The following is a 25889-nucleotide window of genomic DNA, read 5'->3' as shown; positions in this document are numbered from 1 at the left end:
GAGGAGTGAAATCGGCCACGAGAATCAAGCAAGCCATTAGGAGGAGAAGTCATGAAATAAGCTTGAGCTGGGACACCCACGATAACTTCTGGCCCTGGTGTGGTGGCACTCTAGAAATAACATGAGAAGCCAGATGTTTACAGGTTCAACTGGGTCCTAGGTTTTTTGGAGCATCTCTTTGGGAATAATATGTAGGTGTGGAGAGGGAAAGACGCTCATGGGAACAGTTGTGTATAAGGAGACCATGCAGAACCAATAATAGACAAGATCTCTGCTATGGACATCTTCCTGATACTGTCCTTTCAATATATGAGATAGCAGCAGCCATGTGTCTGGCATTTGACAGAGTATCAGTATTACAAAGAGATGTATCTGGCCCACTAAGCGTCTTAACAACACATCAAAGGAACAAAAAGTTTGCGGAGCAAAACTGAGAGAAGCCAGAGGGAGATGGTGCATTCTGAGGGAGGGAGCATTCTGAGCAAGAGGGAGATGGTGCAAGAGGGAGATGGTGAGCTTGTATCTGTTAGGGCTCCACTTCAGTAGGTTGTGCGGAACGAGGGCTACAAATGCCAAAAGGTTTGATGGGATAGATGGGTCCTAAGGAACTCTTGGAAGACATCTGGTGACCATATGCCATTCTAGGAGGCTAATAGGGCAACAATGGGGAAACCATCTGCGAGAGTAGAGCATATATTATCTTCTCTATTAGTTCTGCTGTAATTCTGACAAAAGGATTTCAACTCAGCTTCATAAATGTGATGGGCCTTGAGAGGGTAGCTCTGTATTGAGGTGAGAGTGTATAACTGCTCTCTACAATTTGTAGTTCTGGGACTTGCTTCATATTCTCAATAAATATAATAATAATAATATATCCCTTCTTTTTTTTTTAATTTCAGAAACGTCGTTGTATTATAGGAGTAAGTATCAGTAAACACCAGTGATCTTTCAAGACTAGAACACACTCCACCCACACACACCACCTGTGACACCCAGGGGTGATCCTGAGCCCTGTGCCGCCTGGGGCCAAGACCACAAAATGTGCCTCCCCACTGACGACCATGCCGTCACCCCCCACCAGTCACATCCAAAGGCCTTCTAAGGGCCTGAAAACCTCACTTCTGGATTTTCAGAAGAAAAACTGCTTCCAGGTGACGTTTCAAGTGATGTTTTCAGGCCCTCCAGAGGTCTGAGGACCGGGGAAGCCACGCGTTGGCTCTCACAATGCCTCCAGACAGGCATGGGAGGCCTTCAAGGCAGCACAACTGGGGGGGGTGCCACATCCCAGCCATGACACCCAGGAGCACTTGCACCTGTGGACCCCTCCTAGGTATGCCACTGGTGCCACCTGCTTCAGGATACCTCTTCTTTCATTCTCCCCAAACATGACAGCAGGGGTTGTGGCCAGAGGTTTCAGCATTGTTTCTCCTTTTCTCCTCCTGTAGAGATGCCCCAGACCCGGAGATCCTTATGTAAGTATCAGCAAACCTGAACTGCGGAGACTGGTGTTCCATTAAGAGATTCCTGACTGCGCAATTGCTAAATAGCTTCTGCGTTCTAACAAGGTTCAAGTGGGAAGGAGGTTGTTCATGAGATGCCCGTGACCTGCTAAAACAGCCCTCTCTTGGCTGGGTATCCTTTCAGGCTGGAATGTTGTTGAACACTTAAACCAGGTGGGAGATGATCATTGCCTCCTTGCCCTCTCCATTACTTCCACATCAGCTTCTGCTGTCATAAACCCTTCCACAGTACAGCCCAATTCTGGATAGGATTGAGCATCTGTGAGGAAGCACCTGCACAGGCCAACACACATTTTGCTCTTCTAAAGTTAGTCCTAGTCTGGGTATATTTGGGGCACAGATTCCAAAAAAAATGTTCAGTTTTACCCTATAACTGCCAGTTCCAGAGATTCAGAATAGCCTGTTTAGTGAATAGTACAAGCAACTTCTTCCTGACAAAGCCGTGGTGTATACTTCCTCATGAGGAAGCTGCTTGAACCATTCACTATGCCATATCTCTGAAACTAAATGAGATAGGGCAAAAGGGATGCCATTTTTGGAATCGGCATCCCAAATTCATATAATACCACCATAAATTTGGGGGAAAAAGAAATTGCAGGCCCATGTTGTTAGGGGGATGGGGAGTACGGAGTTGTGTTGAAATAGTATGGAAGCATGAGGGACATTTTTAACTTGTCTTTTTCTTCTTTTATATCTTCTCTTGCAGCCTCCATACGTAAGTAATGTGACCTGTCACTTGTGTCTCTGAGTTAAAATATTCTCAGTACTGGGTCACTGGGTTCAGTGACTTCTGCCGAATGGTAGAAATACATGTTCCAAAGCAATCTATGCGGCCAACTGAAGCACATGCTTCAGGCATCAGATTGGTGGGTATGTCCATCTTTGTCCTCCTACTTGCCTCTACTGCTCCTTCCTCTCCTTCCATCCCTGGATTGGGAAAAGAAGAGTGGGGTGGTGGTGGGGACAAAGAGGAAAAGGCAACATGGAGGGGAGATGGGCTGCTGAGCTAGAACACTTGGGTCTAGGACAGGGTTGGGCAAACTTTCAATCTTAGAGATCCTGGACCTTTAACCATTGTCTAGAAGAAGAAATTTCAGCAGGTGAGAATTCAGGCATTCTCTCTCCTATACAACTGTTAAAGGTCCAGGATCCCTAAAGTTGAAAGTTTGCCCACCCCTGGTCTAGGAGATTCAGAGGCTGGCACAACATCAGGTTAAGGGATAGGATGTGGTATGTTTGCCTTGAGTGTCAGGACATTGATGCTGGGTATGGGGACTAAGGAGCTGTGTCAAAACATTTATAGGAACTTGAGGGGGGGGGACATTTTGAACTCATTATTCTCTTCTTTTATATCTTTTCTTGCAGTTTGAAAGAGTAAGTTTCAGCAAGAGGATGCGGTCCATCAGTCGTGTCTCCGGGTTTGAAGTTTCTCAATACTTATTCATTAGGTTCTCTAACTTGTGCAGATGGTGTAAAAAAATAAACAGATTCAAAAGTGGAAAAGCACCTTAGATTAGAGAGAGTATGGGTAGGGCTGGCCCATCCACGTGGCCAACTGAAGCAGGTGCTTCAAGCATCAGATTGGTGGGTATGTCCATCTTTGTCCTCCTACTTGCCTCTACTGCTCCTTCCTCTCCTTCCATCCCTGGATTGGGAAAAGAAGTGTGGGGTGGGGAGAAAGAGGAAAAGGCAACATGGAGGGGAGATGGGCTGCTGAGCTAGAACACTTGGGTCTAGGACAGGGTTGGGCAAACTTTCAACCTTAGAGATCCTGGACCTTTAACAATTGTCTAGAAGAAGAAATTTCAGCAGGTGAGAATTCAGACATTCTCTCTCCTATACAACTGTTAAAGGTTCAGGATCCCTAAAGTTGAAAGTTTGCCCACCCCTGGTCTAAGAGATTCAGAGGCTGGCACAACATCAGGTTAAGGGATAGGATGTGGTATGTTTGCCTTGAGTGTCAGGACACTTGACGCTGGGTGTGGGGACTGTGTCAAAACATTTATAGGAACTTGAGGGGGACACACATTTTGAACTCATTATTCTCTTCTTTTATATCTTTTCTTGCAGTTTTGAGGAGTAAGTTTCAGCAAGAGGATGTGATCTGTCAGTTGTGTCTCTGGGTTTGAATGTTCTCAATACTTATTCATTAGGTTCTCTAACTAGTGCAGATGGTGTAAAAAAAAATAAATAAACAGATTCAAAAGTGGAAAAGTGCCTTAGATTAGAGAGAGTATGGGTAGGGCTGAACCATCCATGTGGCCAACTGAAGCAGATGCTTCAAGCATCAGATTGGTGGGTATGTGCCCATCTCTGCTGCCAATGCGTCCGTGCTCCTCCTCCCTCTCCTCCCATCCCTGAATTGGGAAGAGAAGAAGGGAACGAAGAGGAAGAGGACATGAATAGCAGAGGGGAGTGCTTTATAAGAACACTGGAGAATGTGAAGAGCAGAGGCTGGCATGATCAGGTAAACGGGACTACATTTAGCATGTAGCCTCTGGTGTCAGGAAGTTTGAGGCCAGCGCTGGGTTTTGGCACTAGGGAGTTGGGTCAAAAGAGAGCCATGGAGACAGACTTCCCAATGCAAGCCCTTAAGACCACAGCCTGACACAGCCTGACACCCTCTTGAGCCTTGGCGCTGTTCTCCCAGTGACTCTTGCTAACCTCAGGGGCGCACCAAATCCCTCCTCCTCAACCATGCTCTGCACTATCCCTGCCGCATAGGGGACTTCCCCTATGCTTAGAGCCTAATCCTAACCTCCCCCTACCTTGCTGGTGTAGCCATGCCAAAAATGAGCACAAGTCTGCCCATGGTGACAGAAACTGTGTTCTGAAATGATTCCATGGGTGCAATTATTTCAAAGCACACTTACCTTTTTGTGTGTACTATTTAAGCCATTTCAACCCAACGTTGCATAAACACAACAGGGACCAAAGTGTACACCTGTGGGCCAGGCAAAAAAGGGTTAATGTATGAGCCTGCCTTTGTCCACTTTATATTTGCATCAACTATGCACATATTCATTCATTCATTCATTCATTCATTTATTTTGTAGAGATGATGTGCTGTTGTGCTCGGAAATGACCTTATTATCTGGGTGAGTCTTGGGTTGGTTGAATTATCTAGTTCATTTTGACTTTTTTGATCCCCCAAAGATCCTTTGTGTTTCTCTTCAAAGATTTCCACCCCATGGCTTCTGGGAAACTCTGAGGCAGAGTATGAAGGCTATAGCCAGCCTATGGCTGTAGGTGGACGGGCAGGGAGTGGGAGGCTGGGCCAGGACCCGGCAGTTATGCCGGATCCTAGCCCCTGTTCCCATGTAGTGTGGAGCAGCTCCAGGCTACTCTGTTCTGCTTGGATCTGCGCCACCTTGTCAAGCGGCGCAGATCCGAGTAAACCCATTGGGGCTGCTGCAGCTCTCCCCGAGCTAAGGGGAATTTTTTCCCCTTGCCTTGGTTGGCAACCTTCAGTCTTGAAAGACTATAGTATAAGCCTACAGCACCCGGTATTCCCAGGCGGTCTCCCATCCAAGTACTAACCAGGCCTGACCCTGCTTAGCTTCCAAGATCAGACGAGATCGGGCATGTGCAGGGTAACAGTTGCTGCAGTCCCTTTGCCTTGGGTTGAGCCTTAGCCAGTCCCAAACTTGCTCCACCTACAAGCTAGGATTGTACTGTAAGCTTGCTGTTTTATTTTATAAAGAAAATCCCCCTTGGGGTTACTCTCTATTTGTATTTTTACCAGTGTTACTCTTTTCCAGAACCAGCAACCACCTCTTGCAGTGACTGAGATGCCTTCTATTCTGCCCTTCGCTCATGAGCATCACCCTTCTGCCATCCCTGCTTAAATGCTGTCTGCAGGATATATTCCCTTTCCAGCTGCAGATTCCCCCCCCCAGCCCCCTTCGCTAATCAATAAACTTGGCTTTGCACAGCAACTTCTGTCTCTGCCATTCTCTGGTCTCATAGCTCTGAAGAGATGCTCCAAGCATTGCAAGATGACTCAGAATGGAATGGTTTTTAGGAACATTTGCCACGGTCTCTATTGAAAATGTTGTACATATTGTTCCATAAATAGAGGGAGATTGCAATTTCAAATAAATGGGCAATCTATATGATACACCTATAAATAGCATGGTTAGGCATAAGATACCCAGAGAACCAGGGCAGGGGAATAATTCGATGTCATACCTAAAGGCACCTCATGGTATGGGATGTAAAATGAAGGTAAGGCTAAGAGGTGCATAAAATAATCTATGTTAGTGCCCCCAAACTGAAAAGAGGCATTCACCCTGGGGTCAATCGAATGTGATTTACACTTAACTCAGGGAACCTCTATGGCTAAGAATCACACACAGTGGAACCCTAAAGAAAATGGTTAGACAGAGAAAAAATGTACCGGGGGGGGGGGGGGCGGAATAATTCCTCATAAGGAAAGTGGGCAGAGCAAAGTTCAGGGAACATGTGGGGGAAAGGATATGCGGGGAGATTAGATAGGCTTCCCAGAGCAACCCAGGGGTAGTAGTGGTCTTGGGGGGGGGGGGCAGAGAAAGAAGCAGAAGGGAAGAAAAATGGGGAGATTAGTAGAAGAGGAAAGCTTAAGCTGTTCAAAAGAGCATAGAAGGGCAGAAAATAGCTTTTTGTAACCTGAACAAGGGGCTACAGCCAAGAAAGTTCTTTGCCTACTTGTGGTGGGGTGTCCAGTCTGTCCCACTGAACAAGTGCAAAGCCTCCAAAAAGGGGATCTTCCTTCAGAGGACTGGGTGGATTGTTCAGGTGAGCTTGTTGGGTCCAAGAGGCCAGAGGGTGATTTTGGATCTCTGATCAAAAGACACAAAAATGAAGCAAGAATGACATAAATGGAGATGTAACTATATAACATGCACTGCAGGGCTAACATAAGATGAGCCCCACTGGATCAGGCCAAAGGCCCATCTAGTCCAGCTTCCTGTATCTCACAGTGGCCCACCAAATGCTTCAGGGAGCACACAAGACAAGACACAACCTGAGTCCTGGTGCCCTCCCCTGCATCTGGCATTCTGAGGTAGCCTACTTCTAAAATCAGGAGCTTGCACACACTTCTAACTTGTAACCCATGATATAATTTGTACATAAGAACATAAGAACAGCCCCACTGGATCAGGCCATAGGCCCATCTAGTCCAGCTTCCTGTATCTCACAGCGGCCCACCAAATGCCCCAGGGAGCACACCAGATAACAAGAGACCTCATCCTGGTGCTCTCCCCTACATCTGGCATTCTGACTTAACCCATTCCTAAAACCCATGACTTGTAACCCATGACTTGTAACCCATGATGGACTTTTCCTCCAGAAATGTGTCCAATCGCCTCTTAGAGGTATCTGGGAGAGATGCCATCACCACTTCCTGTGGCAAGGAGTTCCACAGATTAACTACACGCTGGGTTAAGAAATATTTCATTTTGTCTGTCCTAACTCTCCCAACACTTAATTTTAGTGGCTGTCCCCTGGTTCTGGTGTTATGTGAGAGGGAAAAGAGCATCTCTCTTTCCACTCTATCTGTCCCCTGCATAATTGTGTTTGTCTCAAAACAACTGTGGGTTATGGTACTGGAATCCACGTGGAAAACTGGATTAGGAGACTTAGGGTGCAATCCTAACCCCTTATATCAGTGCTTCCAGCACTGACATAAGGGCAATTCAGCTCTAAGGTAAGGGAACAAACATTCCCTTACTTTGAGGAGGCCTCCATGAGTGACACCCAACTGAAGGATGCAGCACATGTCCCATTGGAAAGCACTGACATAAGGGGTTAGGATTGTACCCTTAGGGCCCAATCCTATCCAACCTTCCAGGGCCAGTGCAGTTGCAATGCTGCCCAGAGGCTAGGGAACAAACATTCCCTTACCTTCTGGAGGCTTCCATAACTACCCTCCCACTACAGGTTGAAGCACACAACCCATTGGCATGACTACACCATGGCTGGAAAGTTGGATAGGATTGGGCCCTTATTCAAGGGCAGAACATCACAATATTGAACAAATTGTGTGTGTGTGGGGGGGGCACTTCACCAAAAGTTTGATCTTCTTCCATGCCATTCTTAACCTGGAATGCACATGAATGCACCACAAGTAGGGAGGGAAAGGTGACACAAGGTCACAAGCAAACAGAGAAGCACACGATCAGTTGAAATCAATACAAGGCATAGAAACTGTGCTTTGGGGCTCCTAAGCAAAGGAAAGCAAAGGAGATTCCATTGTAAGCAATCTTTAGCAATGAGAATCTTTTCAAATTCACCCTGATGAAAGGTGTCCTTCTTTGCATGCGATCATTTCCACGAACACTGCTGAGCATCATGGGACTGCAACAGGGAGACCCAAAAAGGGCAACATTGAAAGAGAAATACACAAAAGCGTTGGAAGGATTGCACAACGACTTCCAAGGAAAGGAAAAAGGGTGAGGACCCTTGATTCTGAGGAAGGAGGACTAGGAGAAGTTGATGGGTACTGCAAAGGCTGAGTCACTGGGCTTGGCCCACAAAGACAACCACCACCCAAGATGGCACCCAGTAGAAATACAGCCGTCCCTTTACCCCCATTTTCAAAATCCGACCCGAGAGAGAAAAGTGGAGAAGGAGCAAAAGAAGCCAGAGATGAAGTTCTACCTGGTGGCTGCTTTCCTGTTCATCTGCTTGCTCTCCCTGCAAGGCATCACCGCTCACGTAAGAAGGACCTGGATTTAATGCACAGTTATGGGAGGTACACAATGCATAGGACTGAAAGTTGAGCCTGAGATCTAATTTCCCCAACTTCTTCCATTTAGCATCATTTCAGGTGTCTTTCATTTTTTCCCCCTTGATTCAGCATTGAAGGGCTGTCTTTAAAATAAAATACATCCTAGGCAGTGGGCTGGCATAAGAGTGGATCCTGGTTGACTGCCCTGCTCTGTGTTGATCAGCTTCCTAGACTGCTGTTTGCTTACTCTAATGGATGTGCTGGCATCTCCGTCCAAGCTTATCCAAGATGCTCACTGCAAATCCCAGCCCAGCTCCTGCCACACACATCCACTAGCACATGAACTATATTCAATTGGTCTTTCAAGTCCAACAAGACCTGGTGCTCTTTCTGCTGCTTTTCAGAACAAAGGAGATGTGGGAATGATCAGTGCTAATGCCAGGATTCCTGTGGCTGCAAGCCTAGCCACACTTTCCTGGGAGTAAGCTCCATTGACCATAAAGAGACTTACTTCTGAGTAGACGTGCATAGGATTGGGCTGTCTGTGTTTTTAGACTAACCATTAGCTGGTACATATTGCTCTCTTCTCCATGGGGGGGGGGAGATATCTGGGATTCTAGCAAAGCTTTCAGTAGACTGCCCTTCCTCGATGGAATTTTCCAAAGGGGATAGAAGACTAAGAGGACTTTAGGAGGAAGAAAGCCCCCACCCCTTGCCCCAGATCTAGATCCCCTTCATAATAAACATGGTGGCACAGTAGAGTGTCCTAAAGGGCTAGTTCTTTGCATATCCTGACTTACGTGCCTTAGTTTCCCCATCCATGTTCTTTCTAGACATGTATCTAAGGACTTTGACCCAGCTACGGCTTCACACATACATTGATATAGACTAAACATGCTGTCTGGATTGCACATACATCCACTGAAATTTCTCTTTTTCAGAATGTTGCTGGCAACATTGGTGGAGGGGCCAACAGTCATGACTACTTTGCAGTAAGTGACCAAAAACTCTCTGTGGTTTGTGATTGAGGTCTAGCCAATTAATCTTACTCTCTTCTGCCTTGAGAAAGAATCTTTAACAGGGGCTGCAATCCTAACCACACTTCCCTGAGAGTAAGTCCCATTGAACAAAATAGGACTTACTTCTGAGTAGACCTGGTTAGGATTGCACCCTAAATTGTAAAGAGGCATAGCTCTTCATCGTTGTTGTTTTTCTGCAGTAGGCAAAAATACTCCCAACCAAGGGTCAAGTGTGAAAGCAAACTATTTTATTCTAACTCTGCAAAAATGTTGACCAGCTGAGCTCAGACTGATTTGATGGGAGGGCGGGAAGGTCAGCCTTTGCCACTGGAAGGAGGAATCTGCCCTTCTGCCCTCTGTGGGGGCAGAAGTAATAAGGGACATCACAGCCCTGCCAGGGTGACTCCATTTCATTGCCTTGCCTCCTGCTGGGTGGGGATGAGGCAAGAATGGTCCCACAGACACTCAGGGCAGAGGAACAATATTCTCTTTCTTCTCTTTTGCAGCATATAGGGGACAATTGGGGTACCATTAATGCAGGATCCAACAGACATCGTGACTATAGAGTGAGTGCTCAAAACCACATCTGTGATTTGAGACTGGTTGAGCTCATCAATCTTGTTCTTGTTCTGTATGGGGAAAAAAAGGTATCTCTGTAATAGTAGCAATCTGAACTCTCTAAAGTTCTGCCTTACTCCTGCTTAGAGGGCTTGAGCTGTGCAAAACCCAGTTCATTTGCTGTGGTTTGCTCAGCTGAATTCTTTCCAGATGTACACCCCAAGCTATGTCCCAGCTGCTGCTGCTCCATTCATTGACAGAGACTCCCCTGGAGAGGGTGGAATTTCCATTTCTCCTGCTAAATGATTCTCTTCCCTCTCTTTCCCAGGCTAATGGGCACAACTACGGTGGAGGATCCAACATGCGTTACAGGAATTGAGTAAGTGTCCAAAAACTTATTGGATTACTCTCTTGGTTAGGAATTTACACCTCCAACTGATCATTTTTCACGGTGGTCTTCCCCCCCCCCCTTTGGACTTCTTCCTACTGTTTGGGCACTTCTTGAACCAGTGGCGTCTCTGGGGGGGGGTGCATGGGTTGCTGGCCACACCAAGTGATGCGCACAAGGGGGGGGGTGACACCACTGCTGCCAAAATCTTTAAAATATTGGTATTTTCAAATAATACCATCATGTTATATATCACTCGATGTGTGATTTCATGCAGACTGCAATAAAACTAACCACATTTAAATATATATAATCTGTCAAATGTTATAGCCCAAAAACCAGCAGGGGCAGAGCGATGGTGCATCATCATGTCCACCACGTGGGGCATTGCCCCGGCCACTGCATGGGAGGAGGTCCATCAGGAGGGTGACATGCTAGCCTTCCAAACTGGGTGACGCCAACCCTAGTGACACCACTGCTTGGTGGTGTAGATGGTTGGCAACCTTCAGTCTGGAAAGACTATGGTATAAGCCTACAGCACCCGGTATTCCCAGGTGGTCTCCCATCCAAGTACTAACCAGGCCTGACCCTGCTTAGCTTCCAAGATATGCTGGTGTCTTTTGGAGTAGCTTCTGCCTCAAGTTTTGCGAAACACAATAGCTCCGTCTTGGAGTTCTTTTCTCAGTGGTTTGAACCTTTACCGATGTTTCTTCTTTTACAGACCCAGAAACCGGCTGAAGCAGTAGATGACCATTTTCCTGCAGCTGATCCCCCCCCCCAGTTCCCTTGGCTAAACAATAAACTTGGCTTTGCACATCAACTTTGTTTTGGGCTACTCTGTGATGTCATGGCTCTGAGATGCTCCACACTTTGCATAACCATTCAGAGTGGAGGGGATCTTAGCAGTAGTCACCAAGGTGCCTGCTAAACGTGCATTGCCCCCCATGCCAGAAAAAAAAGCAAGAGGAAGGCCTGCAATGTGAGATTAAGGGCCAAACTAATTGATATGCTTATTGCCTAACTGAGAGAGTTGGTTCTCTTTCAGTATTGGTAGCACCGCAAGGTTCTTTCTGACCAAGTGAGGTCATGGAATTTTATCCTGAAGGTAAGATTTCTCTTAAACCAGCCAACTGATAGTGCAGCAGTGGTGTAGCTAGACACAGAGGCAAACTTCAAGATTATGCCCCATCACACCTGGAAGTGACATCACTTCTGGGTGTGATGTCACACCCTAACTCAGAACGCCCCATGAGCCTTCAAACAGGGACAAGTCCCCTTTTAAAGGCTCTGGGAGGCATTCAGAGTCACAATGACACCCCCCCCCCCCAGCAGCATGGAGCCCCAGAAAATTGCCCTTGCCCCCTACAAATGCCACTGTGGTGCGGCGGTCCCAAGATTGTCTTTTCCCCTGTGAGAGAGTTGATGTTTCCTTGCCAACAGTTCAAGCATAATCCCATGAGACTGCCCTCGGTCATGCTCATCTAGCATGCGCTCAGCACAATGTACATGTGTATTTATTCAGAGCATGCCAGGCAACATGTTTGTCTTGCGGGTTATTGCTAGAAATGTCTTGCCCTTGTGTGAATCTTATGATACCTGTGGATTTGGTCCACATCCAGCCTTTGAGAAGCTGGGTTTGAGAAGCTGGGTTGGACGGGCTGGGTTAGGAAGGGCTTCTGGGACAGCTGGAGGGAGTTCCTCAGCAAATGTGTGAACTGTGAGCCAGGGTGGTGTAGTGGTTTGGGAGGTGGACTTAGACCTGGATGATCCAGGTTCAAATCCCCCCTTAGCCACAAAGCTTCCTGGGTGACCTTGAGCCAGTCACTTTCTCTCAGCCTCACCTACCTCACAGGGTTGTTGTGAGGGCAAAAAAGAGGGGAGGAGCAGCTGTATAAACTGCCCTGAGCTCTTTGGAGGAATGGCAGTATAAACATGTAAATAACTAAATAAACTGCTTTCCTGCCTAGCAGGTGCAGTTCAGCATTTTCCTGCAGCCCACCTGCGCTTTAGAGGCTAGTCTACCTGGTTGCCCTCTTGATTGCCCATTGATTCCTTGATTGTCCCTTGATTGGCTGTTGGTTGGAGAGGGGGACAGTTGCCTACTTCGTACTATTTGGGTGTTAGTTGGGTAACACAATTTGATCACAGGTGACAGGTAGACTGCAAGGAAGAGAGAAAAGCAGGAGCCCAGGATCAGGGAGAACCTCAAGGCAGGTGAAGACTTAGTGTGGGTTGCAATGCTGGTGTGATGATGGTGCTTTTCTATGTATATTGGTGCAGATTAAGGACCCGATCCTATCCCAATCCAGCACCAGGGCAGCCGTAATGCAGTCCCGAGGTAAGGGAGCCAAAGTTCCCATACTTGAGGAGGCCTCCAAGACTGCCTCCCCAACACAGGAAGCAGTGCATACCCCATAGACTGGAAAATTGCAGTGCATACCCCAGCACTGGAAAATTGGAGAGGATTGGGCCCTTAGTTGTTCTCTTGAAAAGCCAGAATGGCAATAGTGGTTTGGGAGTCAGACCTGGAAGATCCAGGTTCAAATCCTTGCTCAGCTGTGAAGCTTTCTGGGTGACCTGGGATCAGTCTCTTTCTCTCTTTCAGCCTCACCTACCTCACAGGGTTGTTGTGAAATCTACAGGAGGGGAGGAAACTATGTACACTACCCTGAGCTCCCTGGAGGAAGGAACTATGTACACTACCCTGGAGGAAGGGTCGTATTAAAAAATGTGAAAAATAAGTAAAATAAAATATCCCAGGGTCCCACAATGCCCATGTCAAACCAGTGGTGACCCTGGGTGATGTCACGCCCAGGGCCATGACAGCAGAGTGTGCTCTCCCAAGGCTAGTACCCCCTCTTACTTTCCTGGGCACTCCAGAGCCTTGCGCGGCCTCCCAGAGCATTTGGAAAGCCTTCTGGGCCTCCAGGGGGCCCTTTAAACAGTATTTCAGTTTTTCCTGAAGTACTGTTTAGGGATGCTTTGGAGGCTCAGAAAGCTTTCTGAGTGCTATGGGACACCAGGCAATCCTCACCACCCAGTGCCACATGCCCCCCTGGCTCTAACTCTAGGGACGCCACTGTGCCTTACCCAGAAGAAGCCAGAGAGGCAGGAGGGGGAAACAGGGTCCCATCATCCCAGCGTGCAAACACAGGAATGTCATACCCTGCCCCGAAGGGCAGCGCCAGTTGGTAGACGGGGTGGGTCTGTCCAGTGTCGCTGAGACCAGATAAGCAAGACACTGGAAGGTGGAAGGCTGTTTATTGTTTCAGCAAGGCATGCCTGTGGCCTCTGGGAGACTCAGCTCAAATCCAGAAGGCCCTTTTCAGAGGCATGGGACACTTTTTATACGATCCTCAGCTCTTTGTCTGAAATCCAGTCTTCCTATTCACTGAAAATCCTCATCATAGGTGGGGCTAACTCTTAATAGGCTAAAGATAACATTAGAGACACCTCATAGGTGAGCTTCAAGTTACATGTCTCCAAAAAAGGTGAAATCAAACAATTAAACATATTGAATCACAAAGTTTCCAGTACTGACCCTTATTCACATCCATCAATTCAATTAAGAGTTTTTTGACATGCCCTTTTACTAACCTCATTAAAAGAGGATACAACACAGGTGTGAAGACCTCATCTTTGGCAGAACTTCCGACCTGTTTCTTGGCGTGCCCAACTCGTTAGTGCTCCCTGATACGGTCCTTTTATCTTTTACACTTGTTTCTTCTGGTTCCTTTTATTAAAAGGGTTTTCAAAAGCTTTACTGAACTAAAACTTCTATAGCTTAATTCTATATTCTATATATAGAATATATATAGATATATAGAATTCTATATATAACTATTGTGACCAGTTACCTTGAGTACATTGGTATTAAGGGATATGTCTTTTGCCCTAAAAGGCATTAAAGAATACAATATAAAGTTATAAGTTAATATTGGCAGGCATAGTGGTGTACATCCTTGCTAAGAAGTGACCTCATTCCTCTTCAGTAGTTGCCTAGCACCTGCTAAAGTGTAATCTCTCTGAACTAAGCTTCAGCCAGCTTCTTTGCTCTCTTAAACTTTTCAAGTAACTTTTAGTCCCTATGACCTGCCTCTGTTTCAGTTGCAATTCAAACTGTGTGTATGTGCAACCTCCTGATTTTAGAAATGGGCTATGTCAGAAGGCCAGATGCAAGAGAGGGCACCAGGATGAGGTCTCTTGTTATCTGGTGTGCTCCCTTGGGCATTTGGTGGGCTGCTGTGAAATACAGGAAGCTGGACTAGATGGGCCTATGGCCTGATCCAGTGGGGCTGTTCTTATGTTCTTAACTACAATTCCCAGAATGCCTTGCAGGTCTCTTGTTATCTGGTATGCTCCCTTGGGCATTTGGTGGGCCGCTGTGAGATACAGGAAGCTGGACTAGATGGACCTATGTCCTGATCCAGTGGGGCTATTCTTATGTTCTTAAACAAAAAGTCTCCAAAAGCAGATGTTTCCTGATACTTTCCGCTCTGTCCCTTTCATCTTCTCGCCCATTACTTTCAAAGAGGGAGTAGCCTTGTCTCACTTTGATTTGTTCAAGGATGCTTGCTTATCTAATTAAAATGTGTGCTGTCTTCTAAAGTTCATCTCTTGCAGGTGTCTGTGGTTAGCCAGCTAGATGCTTTGTTAGTTTGCCAAGAAACATTGCCAACTGATAGCAGAGCAGTTAATGAGCAGACCTGTTAATTCTTTTAAACTTTCCCCTAAGTTCATGCTTTTCCTGTCTTCTTCTTGCCTTCTACCCCCCCCCCTTTTGGTTCTTTGTTGCACTGTATTGATGGTTGTTACAGGTTTGGCTGCTGGCTGGCTGGCTGGCTGGCTGGCTGGGTGGGTGGGGGGTGTGAGACAGGTAAGTAGGCATAAGGAACAACAATTAGGTTTCTCCCATGCCACAAGTTCAACCAACATGTGGGACTGTGTGGCCAACACCACTGTCATACACATACACTCATGTCTACCAACATATGAGCACACACATATACAGTCTTGTACCCAGAACAAAGCTAAACTGGAGGTCAAAATGCAGTTTATGGCTGTCTTGGGATCAGGAGGTTGCCTAGCAAATCCCTAGCAGAGTTTGTAGAATCCCTTTGAGCAATGATGTCTGCAAATGAGACAGAGAAGAGCTGACTTGCCAAGCCAGGTATTTTTATGAGCAAAGGAGGTTTGATAAGTCAGCAGCAGCAAAAGCGCTAAAGAGAAGGGGTGAATGGCAGGGTTGCAGTAGCCTCTAGATGTCTGTTGTCATGGGTTGCTGGGTCTCTGATACTGTAAATGAAGACAAGAAACATTGATGAGAGGTCCATCCTAGGAAAACTGCAGGAGCTCAGCTCTTTGCAGGGCAATTAGCAGGTATCTGATTTTTGGTAATTACTTCAGGGCTTGAGGCAATTAGTTATCTGTTCTTTGCATCACCCCTGTTTTCACAGGAGGTTCTGTGGAGCCCACCAGAAATCAAGTCCCAACTCACCAGGTTGGTCCTGACCCGCAGTTTGAGAATTGCTGATTTTTGTACTCTGTCCCTGTGGGACAATTGTTATATCCTTCCAGCTGAAGTCCCTGTTCAGCCTGACTCCCTTCAACTGATATTTTGGCCTTTCATATATATTTTTCTGGGCACATTGCACATTGTTCAAAAGTAAACAGTGACATGGAATATTTTAATGTCTTGTCTCAAGGCTGGCCTGGACGGAACAGTTGCAGTTGCAAATACTTACTTGTCTATTACCTCTGTTACGGGACCACTGAAATAAAAATAATACGTTAGGAGTTCAGAAAGTATTCAAATAAGCAGTTGATGCCAAAAATATGCAGTGATATGGAATAGAATTAACATAAAGCTGGTCTAAAACAATTATTTGAAGCAGCTCGTACTTACTTGTCTACCCCCTCTCCTGCGGGGTGCCTGAAATAAAAATCAAGCAGTAGGGGTTGAGAACATACCCAAATAATGGTAAAGAAATAAGCGGTGATGCTGGAATATTTTAATGCATTGTAAGTCTAGATGGACTATTTGCATTCATTGATACTTACTCTTCTAGCTCCAGGAAAGTAGAATGGCTACAATAAGATAATAGGAGGAGATAAGTATGAATCCAAAATAATAAGGCAACACAATAAGTGGTGATGTGGGATATTTTAATGCAATGCAAGTCTCAAGGGACTATTTGCATTTATTGATACTTACTCTTCTAGCAATGGGTAGAAGGGCAGCTGCAATGAAAGCAAAACAAAACAGTAGGAGTTGAGAATGTGCTGAAATAGTCAATCCACTCCTCCCCAAATTAAGTAAAAATTCCAAGAGTTAGATAACCTTCTGCTCCCTCTGATGGATCTATCCTCTCTAAAAGGATAACAAGGAGGATGACCTAAACAAGGGGTGTCAAACATAAGGCCCGAGGGTCGAATGTGGCCCCCCGGAAGCAATATATCCAGCCCCTGTTATAATTGGTTTCTCCCAGCTTGATAATTGGGCTCTTTCACATCTTGAAAATTTGAACAAGATTTGCACATGTTCTCTTCTGTCATTTGCAGCTAATGAGTTTCTATGTGAAAACACAGTGCTTTATTCCTGGTCATCATCAGCTTAATGATGTCATTTTCTGCTTAATGATGTCACTTTCTGCTTAATGATGTCACTTCCAGACCTCTTCAGGCACCATGAATGCTAATTCAACCCTCTGTATGAAACAGATTTGGCATCCCTGACCTAAACCAGCAGTTCCCAATCTTTTCCACCCTGTAACCCACCTCATCAACCCAAAGCTCCTAATGGGCTACAGGAGCCTCTAAAAAATCCTTCCATTTTTGGAAGGCAAATCAGAAGTTTCCTTCTGAAACTTGGAAGTAGCTTTCGGGCCATTCTGAGGCCTGTAGATTCCTGTAGAGTAGGTTGCCAGCCTGGCGTGACCCAGAGGGGCCTGGGGCCTCCCCATGCCTCTGGAATGGCTCAGATTTGAAGCCAAACAGAGGTGACGGCAAGTGGGAGGGCCGAGGGCATGCCCCGCCTGGCATGGATTCACAACCCACCAGTGGGTCACAAACCATAGTTTGGGAAATCCTGATCTAGACCCTTTGGTGTCATAATGTTGCTATCACACTTTTTTCAGTGACACACGTATGTGCAAGTACACATATAACAAAACATCTGTTTTCTAGAATCCTTTGAAAGTTGGCTCATGATGTACCCCCAAAGGAATTGAATTCCAACAAAAGGAAAGCAAAATCTGCTGAGATATTTGGAACAATTTTAAGTAAATAACATTGTCCTACCAAAAAGAGAGCAAGAGTGATCAACTAACAGTTCATCTCAATATAGAGGAATACAGAGGCATTCTGGGCACTTACTACATGGTCGGTGGTCCCACCTATTTGTCTTGGGTGGGCAATAACATGTATGGTCTGAAGACAAACAGAAAGAGCATCATTTAGGTGGGTAACTGGAAAAACCAACGGAATTCCTTTGTGCTTAGCCTGTTTCACAGGATGCTACCAAAAGTAGAAGGATAGGGATCTGAAATGAACACCTGGGCAGAATTTATGGGGAAACCAACATAGATAAGTCAGGGCAAGCAAACAATTCATGGTCAGGTCTGGAGCCAGGGAAGTTTCACAGAGGTGACAGCATGTGAGTGAAGATGGCTGTCTGACATTGTTGTTTTTTTTTTTAGTGCAGGATACATGACACATCTGCATACATGGCACAGGGTGCCTGCCAGGTGAGTGTTACCCAGGCTAGTAACATGGCTGGATGGAAGGCAAGAAACAATGAGAAATTCTGGGTACTTACTCCATAGTTGATGATGCTTCCAGGTCCATTTCCAACATTGCCACTATTAGTCCCTATAACCTGGGAAAGAGAATAATTTTGGACTGTAAAATCCAATTTCTTAGATTTGTGTCAATGGATATGAGCAATAGATATTACCCCCTTGTCCTGAGCTAAGCCCCAGCAGCTGCTATGGGTCAGCTTTATGGACCTGCAACTGCCAAATTGATCCATGCAGGTGGATCAGGCTTGAGAAGGGGCTCAGGATTTGGCATATACCGCTGCCACTGGACCAGCTCCCCCTTCTGGGCCCAATCTACCACCCATGCCCTATCTCCTCCCAGTTCTACTCTCCTTACAACCTCTCACAACAGGACTAAATCAGGAAGTTATCAGGAAAATCATCTGGAAAGTTCAAATGAGAATTGAAAACAAACAAAAGGAAAAATGTTTCAGTTGATATTCCTGAAAAAAACAACAAGATTGATCAGTAAAAAATCAATTGCAAGACAAAGAGAGGTTTTTTGAGCACTTACTCCATAGTAGTCTTGACTACGGGCTCCACCTCCAATGTTCCCTGCAACATTATGCTGGAAAAGAGAACAGTTTAGCTGAGTGAATGGAAAATCCCATTTTTTCTCATGTTTAACCTGTGTCTATGGACATGTGTAAAGGCAGCAGGAGCAGAATCTGGGATGTAGATCTGGAAAGAAAATGGAGGGGGAACAGAGATGGATAAATTAGTGGTTTAATGCAAAGAACTAGCATTCTTGGCAGTTTTACAGTAAAGCAGAAAATGAATCTATAAGAGAACATTATTTAACAGTGAAGGAGCAATTTCAAAACATAGAGGAATTCTGGTACTTACTCCACTGAATATGGGGACACCTTTACTTTCACTATTGGTCTTCTGAAAAGGAGGATAAAGCGTATTATTTAGGTGGATGACTTAATCAAACAAAACACTTAATTCCTGAGTATTAAACCTATATCAGTGGATATGAGCAGCAGTAGCTAGATTAGTGACTAGGGTGCACAGAAAAATTTGGATACTAATATAGATACATCAGGATAAGCAAACACACAATCTAGGAAGAAACCAGACAGTTGGAGGGAAAAATCTTAGAGCAAGAATTCATGGAAGGGAAGATCACAGAGATAAGATAAATTCCAGATGAAACAACATCTACAATTATACCCTTTGATGATACCCTCATCAAACAGTTGTTCATTGCAACTCTTTCACTTGCCCAGCAGCCCGCTAGCTTGCAAAGAGGTTTGTCAGCTTTTAAACGTACATGTGTTGATGGGTAGACTGAATCCCTGCTTTGCAGCATGGCTGGGTTGCATCCAAAATTATTCCCGTGTGCTGTTGAATGAGCCACTTGAAATCAAAAGTTCTTCCAAATACCAAATGTGTGCGAAATTAATATTCAGCTTGACTTAGCAAACACATGCACCGGCCTCTCCATCCACCACCATGCAATATGTCAAGGTCCGTCTTACCTGAGGCTCACCTGTGATGCCTTGCTGGGCAAGCAGGCAGATGATGAAGAAAGCAACCCCAACCTGGACCTTCATCCTTGGGTTGATACGTTCTCTCTCCCCTTCTCAAGTTGGGTTTTGGAAAGGGGGCGGAGAGATCATTCTATTCATGCCAAGAGTCCTCTTGGGCGACGGTTGTCTCCGTGGGCCCAGCCCAGTGACTCAGCCTTTGAAGGAACCACTGCTTGATACTCCCAGTCCTCTTTCCTCACAATCAAGGGTCCTCACCCTTTTTTATTTCCCTGGAAGACCTTGTGCAACCCTTCAGACCTGCTAGCATATTTCCCTTTCCTTAGTGCCCTTTTTCGGTCCTTCTTTGGCAGTCCCATTTGTGCTCTGTGCGTTTGCAACTCTAAAATCTTATCAAGCGGAGAACAACTTTCATAAGTACTTTGTAAAGAACTCTCAACCCATGAGACAACTGCAGAGTCAGTGGGCCGTCCTTATCTACAGGCTAGCATCATCAAATTTCAGTATGTTTCAGTCCCATCTGAAAGGTCCTCTGAGGCTCAACCATGGATTTAATTATCTGCAGAGTTTGGTATCCACAGGGGGTCCCAGAAGAGGTCTTGTGGATACCAAAGGCCCATTGTACTGAATAGGGCAGTGGTTTTGCTCCATGATTTAGGACCTGCAGCAATTGTTATCAATTTACCATTCCTTGACATGCCACATTTAAAGTACAACAAGTACAAAAGTGGCACATTTAAGAGTACAACAAGTACAAAAGTGGCACATTTAAGAGTATAACAAATACAAAAGTGCTCTAGGGTTGTTCATCATCATCATCTTTGATTGATGGAAGGCACAAGAATCCTGAGTTTCCTCTTTCTTCATTATCCTCCCTTATCTTGAAGCACACAGGCCAAACTGTGGCATGGTAGCTTTCAGCCACCCAGTTTGAGAGAAGTGGCCATTTTTTTTTCAGCTGGCATCTCAGCTTCAAGGAACTTGCTCAACACCCAAAATGGCAGGGATCCGAATGCCTCAGTGCTGTGGCATTTGATGACTTTCTGGTAAGAAACACCTTTGTCTATTCCAGGGGTGTCCAAAGTTTTTGGCAGGAGGGCCACATCGTCTCTCTGACACTGTGTCAGGGGCCGGGGGGGGGGAGAATTAATTTACATTTCAAATTTGAATAAATTTACATAAGTTTACATAAATGAATATATTAAAGATGAACTTATATGAATGAATGAAGGTCTTGCAATAGCTCAAGGCCTATAAAAGGCCTTGCACAAAGCAAGGCCGGCCCTTCCTTTGCTGCAGCTACTGCATCACAGATGTGAAAAAACAAGCAGTGCAGGGAGCCTTCATCCCTCAGCTCATGCGAGAGGTCAAACAGTCACCCACACACTGCGTCAGGCCAGTGTGGGCTCCAACAAATCTCCGGAGGACCAGAAGCTCATAGGAGACTGGGGGCTCCCTGAGGACCACATTGAGAGACCTAGAGGGCCGCAAATGGCCCCAGTGCCGGGGTTTGGGAACCCCTGGTCTATTCAATGTAGAGAGCAGCCAAGCCCTTGCATGACTTCACCAAGAATCCAGGAGGGAGAGGAGTAGTTCTTAGTTCCCCCAATATGGTGTTCCATAATTGTGGCATTACTACAGAGAAGGCTGCCTCCCTCCCACACTGCCAGCCCTCTAACTTGGGACAGAGGCAACACTTATGGAAGAGCCTCTGGAAGAGCTCAGTTAACCTAGGAGGGCTGGCCAAAATGTTATGGGAGAAGGCAATCCCTCAGATAAACTGGACCCAGGTTTGAAAGGCTTAAAATATCAATACCAGTGCTTTGAATTGGGTCCAGAAACAAACGGGCAGCTGATGTAGTTGCTGGAGCAGCGGTCTAGTTGAGTCAAACTGCCTCACTCCAGTAACCATCTGGGCCAGAACATTCTGTACTAATTGCATAGCTTAAGGATTCTTATCTTTCTAAGTGGCTCCATCTTATTGATTGCAAGCTTTTATTGCTGGGTTTGTCCCCTGAACATCTCGCCGACTCCAATCTCCATAGGGCCCATTCAATTATTAAAGCCAAACTTTGGGAACTCAAATCTATTCAACTTTCCTCTAATCTTAACCCAATCTGCTCCCCTCAGTTCTTTGGTCTTCTCCCTTCACGTGGTTGTTTTCTTAATTATTTTAGTATGTTAACCGATCCCACTAAGAGGAGAGCGTTTATGTTAGCGAGATTTAACATTTTTCCTTCAGCCGTTTATTCTGGCAGATTTTCCAAGATCCCTCACGATTGCAGACTATGCCCTTTTTGTTCTCTTGAACCGGATACAATGGACCACATTTTGTTTCGTTGCCCAGCTCACTATTCCCTTCATGACACTCTCCTGATCCCTATGCTATCTTCTTTGCCTGGTCCTTCTGCTGACCCTCTACCTATCTTATTAAGTGATAGCTCTGTGGCTATCACTAATGTTGTAGTAGACTATCTTTCCTAGCTGACTATCTTTCCTATCTTTCCTAGCTAACTAGCTGTTTCTAAGTTAAAATTCCCTTCTTGAACTATATAGCTTCATTTTCTCCTTTTTTTTTTAATCTCCTGATGTGATTTTTTCTTTTCTCTTGGTATATAGTCAAGCATTGGCTTTGTTATACTGTTTTGTGTACCCATTTGCCGTTTGTTTCTTTAAATGCCAATAAAGGTTTCCAGACTATATATAATTGCATAGAATAGAGGAGTGGTTGTCAAACTGTGAGTCTATGGCCCACCAGTGGGTCATGAGCCAATGGTTTGTGAAACTGACAGGATAGGTTAGGCTATGTGCATCAAGGGTTAAACAACCTGCTACTTGGGGGGGAGCACTGCTGTCCTATCCCTATTATAGCCACAGAGGTTTGAGTGGGTCACAACGCTAAAAAGTCTGAGAACAACTGGAATAGAGTCATGGCGATGATGGGCGCCTTGAGATAAGCAAGAGTCACAAATGGGGACCAGAACCCATCTCAAGAAGCTGCCTGGCTCAGAGTTGCAGGCTGGTGACCCACTGAGCTTGGGCTGCAAAGTCAACCTCAATGGCTGCCTGGCTTGTGGGAAGCAGTGCAATTCAGTTTCCTTGACTCCCTAAGAGATTGGTGTGGAAAAACTGGAACTGAATTAAAGGGGGAATCGGCACCAAAATGCTGTCCCGTAAGAAGTGCCCTGCTGGATCAGGCCATGAGCCCACCTAGTTGAGCTTCCTGTACCTCACAGTGGTCCACCAGGTGCCTCTAGGACCACACACAGCAACCTACTGGGGTCCTGTGGTGACCCCCTTGCATTTGACATTCAGAGGTAGGCTACCTCTAAAATCCAGAGTTTGTACATAGTCTCCTCCAGGGTGGGGACCCCTAGTGGAAGGTAAAGGAGTAACTGGAGATTACCCTAGTTTGGGGCTCCCTTAAGCACATAGCCCAATTGAGAACAACTGGTCCTGATTTTTGGTAATCCGGGCCCAGACTGTGCTGTTTCTTCTTCCTCTTCTTAATTAACAGAGACAAACACTGATGTGAAAAGCTAGGTTTATTGATTAGCAAAGGGGACATGGGGGAATCAAGAGCAGGAGAAGGCTCCGCCCCTGCAGACCACATTTAAGCAAGAGGGGCAGAAGGGCACGCTTGTCAATGATGGCAGGGTAGAAGTAATCTGGACAGTTGCTGAAGCTTGTTTCTAGGTCTGTAAAAGAAGAATATTGGTAAGAATTCCGAAGAAGAAGCTGAGCCCCAAAGGCAGTTCCCAAAATGTGTGCGAGACAGGTTAGATTCACAGAGATCTGCTTAATCTTCTGCTGAAATGGTGATACTCACAAAGGTTATGAGGTTATTTTCCAGGCTGTAACAGAAACCAACACAACACATCAATACCCATTAATTACACATCAAAACCCATTAAAAGAGCATCCCCTAGGAAACATTATTTCCTCTCCTCTTGTGACACAACAGCAAATGGCCTTTTAGCCCTGGACTCTAGAAGCCCCACCATATTCTGCATGCCACACTGGTTAAGAGATTATTTATGCATAATTTTTATACCACCTGTCCTCCAAGGAGCTTCAGGTGGTGTACATAGCTCCTTTTGTCCTCACAACAATCCTGTGAGGTAGGTGAGGTTGAGGTCTTCAGAGAAAGATAGCTTGCAGACTGCTGGCACGGCCCCAGCATGAGACTGGATTGCCCAAGGCTTCGTGACAGCCTGTTGCAATCAGAGAGGCTATTCTCTCTCTGGATTCTCTAATCATCAAAGCAAGAACCTGAAGAACCCACTTAAAGCCTCCCTGGTACTTGAGACCAATGTCTTCTGTCTCCTGCCTACCCACAGTGCACAAAGTGCATCACACATTTTCTTTCCCCCGACATCCTCTATCACTACCTAGAAGCTCTGGTTCACCTTCTGCCTCGGCATTGTTCCCTCACATCACCATTAGCTCTGGGACTCCCCCTTCTCAGAACCCCCCTTCCCACTCTCACCATCCTCTGGATTATCCACCTGCTGGCCCCAGATCACCTTTACCAATCCTTGTTATGATGTCTGCTGTCTCTTTACAGCGGTCGTTCCTTCCTAGTTCTATCTGAGCAGCATCTTACTTCCCAGGTACAAGACCTGGAAACAAGCCAGTCCAATTTAAAATCTCCATAATGTCGCCCATTTAAAAGGTATATACATCATACTCTTAAGAGCTATTCCCTCCCTAAACTAGAATAATCTACTGAGCCAAAACCAGAATGAATTCAGATCTCTTCTAGAGGGGAAAGCATCTTTTTACTTCAAAAGAGAAAATTGTTTAAATTGTCCCAACCAGAAGAATATACCATCTGTTGAAAGCTTTGTTATGGTCTTAAGGAGGATTGCAGAAGAGTGCATGGCTAATGACACAGGACAACACACATTTCCTTAAACATTCCACCAATTCCTGGGTATATTTGGGGTGCCGATTCCAAAAATGGCATCCGTTCTGCCCTATCACGTCTAGTTTTGGAGACACGGCGTAGCCTCTTTAGTGAATGGTTCAAGCAGCTTCCTCATCAGGAAGCCTACACCGTGGCTTCCTCATGAGGAAGCTGCTTGAACCATTCCCTAATGAGGCTATGCCGTGTCTCCAAAACTAGACGTGATAGGGCAAAACGGATGCCATTTTTGGAATCGGCACCCCAAATTCATATCAAACCACCATAAAGTTTGGGGAAAATTTTTCTGACCCTCAATTTTGTAGGCCTGTGTGATCAGTCTCAAGACACAGATAAGATTTGGGGCACTTACTCCATAGCCAATGTAGCTGTTGTCATCTCCTCCAATATTCCCGTTATTGTTCCCTATATTCTAGAAAAAAGCGGAGAGAGGATGATTTAAGCAGGGTGAATGGAAACCCCCATATCTTGTATTTAGACTCTTGTTAGTTGATGGGAGCAGCAGTAGCTGGAGAAAGGTCTGAGTTGTACATTTGGAAAGGACACAAGTGGAGAAACCAAGGCAGAGACAGTCAAGTAGCAAAAATGCTTAAGACCAGGGCTATCAGATGGTGAGGGTGATGACAGTGGTCTCACTAGGGTTTGCATCACCCAGTGTGGGAGGCCAGCATGTCACCCCTATGAGGGACATCCTCCCATGCAGTGGGAGGGGCACCGCCCAGGTAGTGGGCATGGTGATGTACCATTGCCCCGCCCTTGCTGTATTTTTGGCTATAACTTTTGATAGAATAGAGCTATTTCAATGCATTTTGTTTCACTGCACTCTGCACAAAAGTGCGCATCGATTGATATATAACATGATGGTATTATGATTTTACCATCATGATTTAAAATACCATGATTTTAAAATTTTTGGCCAGTAGTGGTGTCACCCCCCCATGTGCATCACCCAGTGAGGTCAACATCTCCCGCACTGCCCTAGCGACACCACTGGGTGATGAGCTTTGATTCTGTGAAGGACATTGAGTGTCTTCAGACAGGTTCCCCCCCCCCACAAGTTTGATTCTCCCCTTTATTTCCATCTACTATTCAGGAAAAGCATTGCCTGCTTACTTCCACTTTATCATGGATTATGTTGCCATTGTGGCTATCATAAATAATATAAGGACGATAATAAATAATTACCATCATTGTCACCATCTTAATTATCATTATCCCTGTCATCATAACCATGCTAAGCACAATTTATCGTACCAGCCCCATTCACAAGCACTGAAACACATACACACATTGCACCCAGCTGAGAAAGGTAAAGTTGTTCTCTCCCTATCCATTACACAAAGTTAGGAATCCTTGATCTGCTAAAGATCAATCCCAGAATGCTTAAGAATTCTGGGCACTTACCCCATTGGCGTTAAAAATCCCCATTCCTCCGGTGTTGTGGAACTGCTGCAA

At 45.6% G+C, this 25889-nt stretch overlaps 1 protein-coding gene and 1 pseudogene across 1 annotated transcript in view; both read right to left on the bottom strand.

Annotated features, from left to right (window-relative positions):
• Positions 1 to 5011: 5011 nt before the first annotated feature.
• On the bottom strand, positions 5012 to 5131 carry LOC136661760 (5S ribosomal RNA; annotated as a pseudogene).
• A 17942-nt stretch (positions 5132 to 23073) lies between these two features.
• The window catches only part of DMKN (dermokine), a 15061-nt gene continuing 12245 nt past the window's right edge, over positions 23074 to 25889 (bottom strand). Inside the window, exons 18-21 of the mRNA XM_066639051.1 lie at positions 25839 to 25883; positions 24787 to 24846; positions 23337 to 23361; positions 23074 to 23205 (exon numbers count right to left, since the gene is read on the bottom strand). Coding sequence (XP_066495148.1) covers positions 23350 to 23361; positions 24787 to 24846; positions 25839 to 25883 — 117 coding nt within the window. The 3' untranslated portion in view covers positions 23074 to 23205; positions 23337 to 23349. The remainder of the gene's footprint in view (positions 23206 to 23336; positions 23362 to 24786; positions 24847 to 25838; positions 25884 to 25889) is intronic.

Source organism: Tiliqua scincoides, chromosome 10, assembly GCF_035046505.1.
Source record: "Tiliqua scincoides isolate rTilSci1 chromosome 10, rTilSci1.hap2, whole genome shotgun sequence".
Lineage (NCBI taxonomy): Eukaryota > Metazoa > Chordata > Lepidosauria > Squamata > Scincidae > Tiliqua > Tiliqua scincoides.
This window is presented reverse-complemented; position numbering and strand designations above follow the sequence as displayed.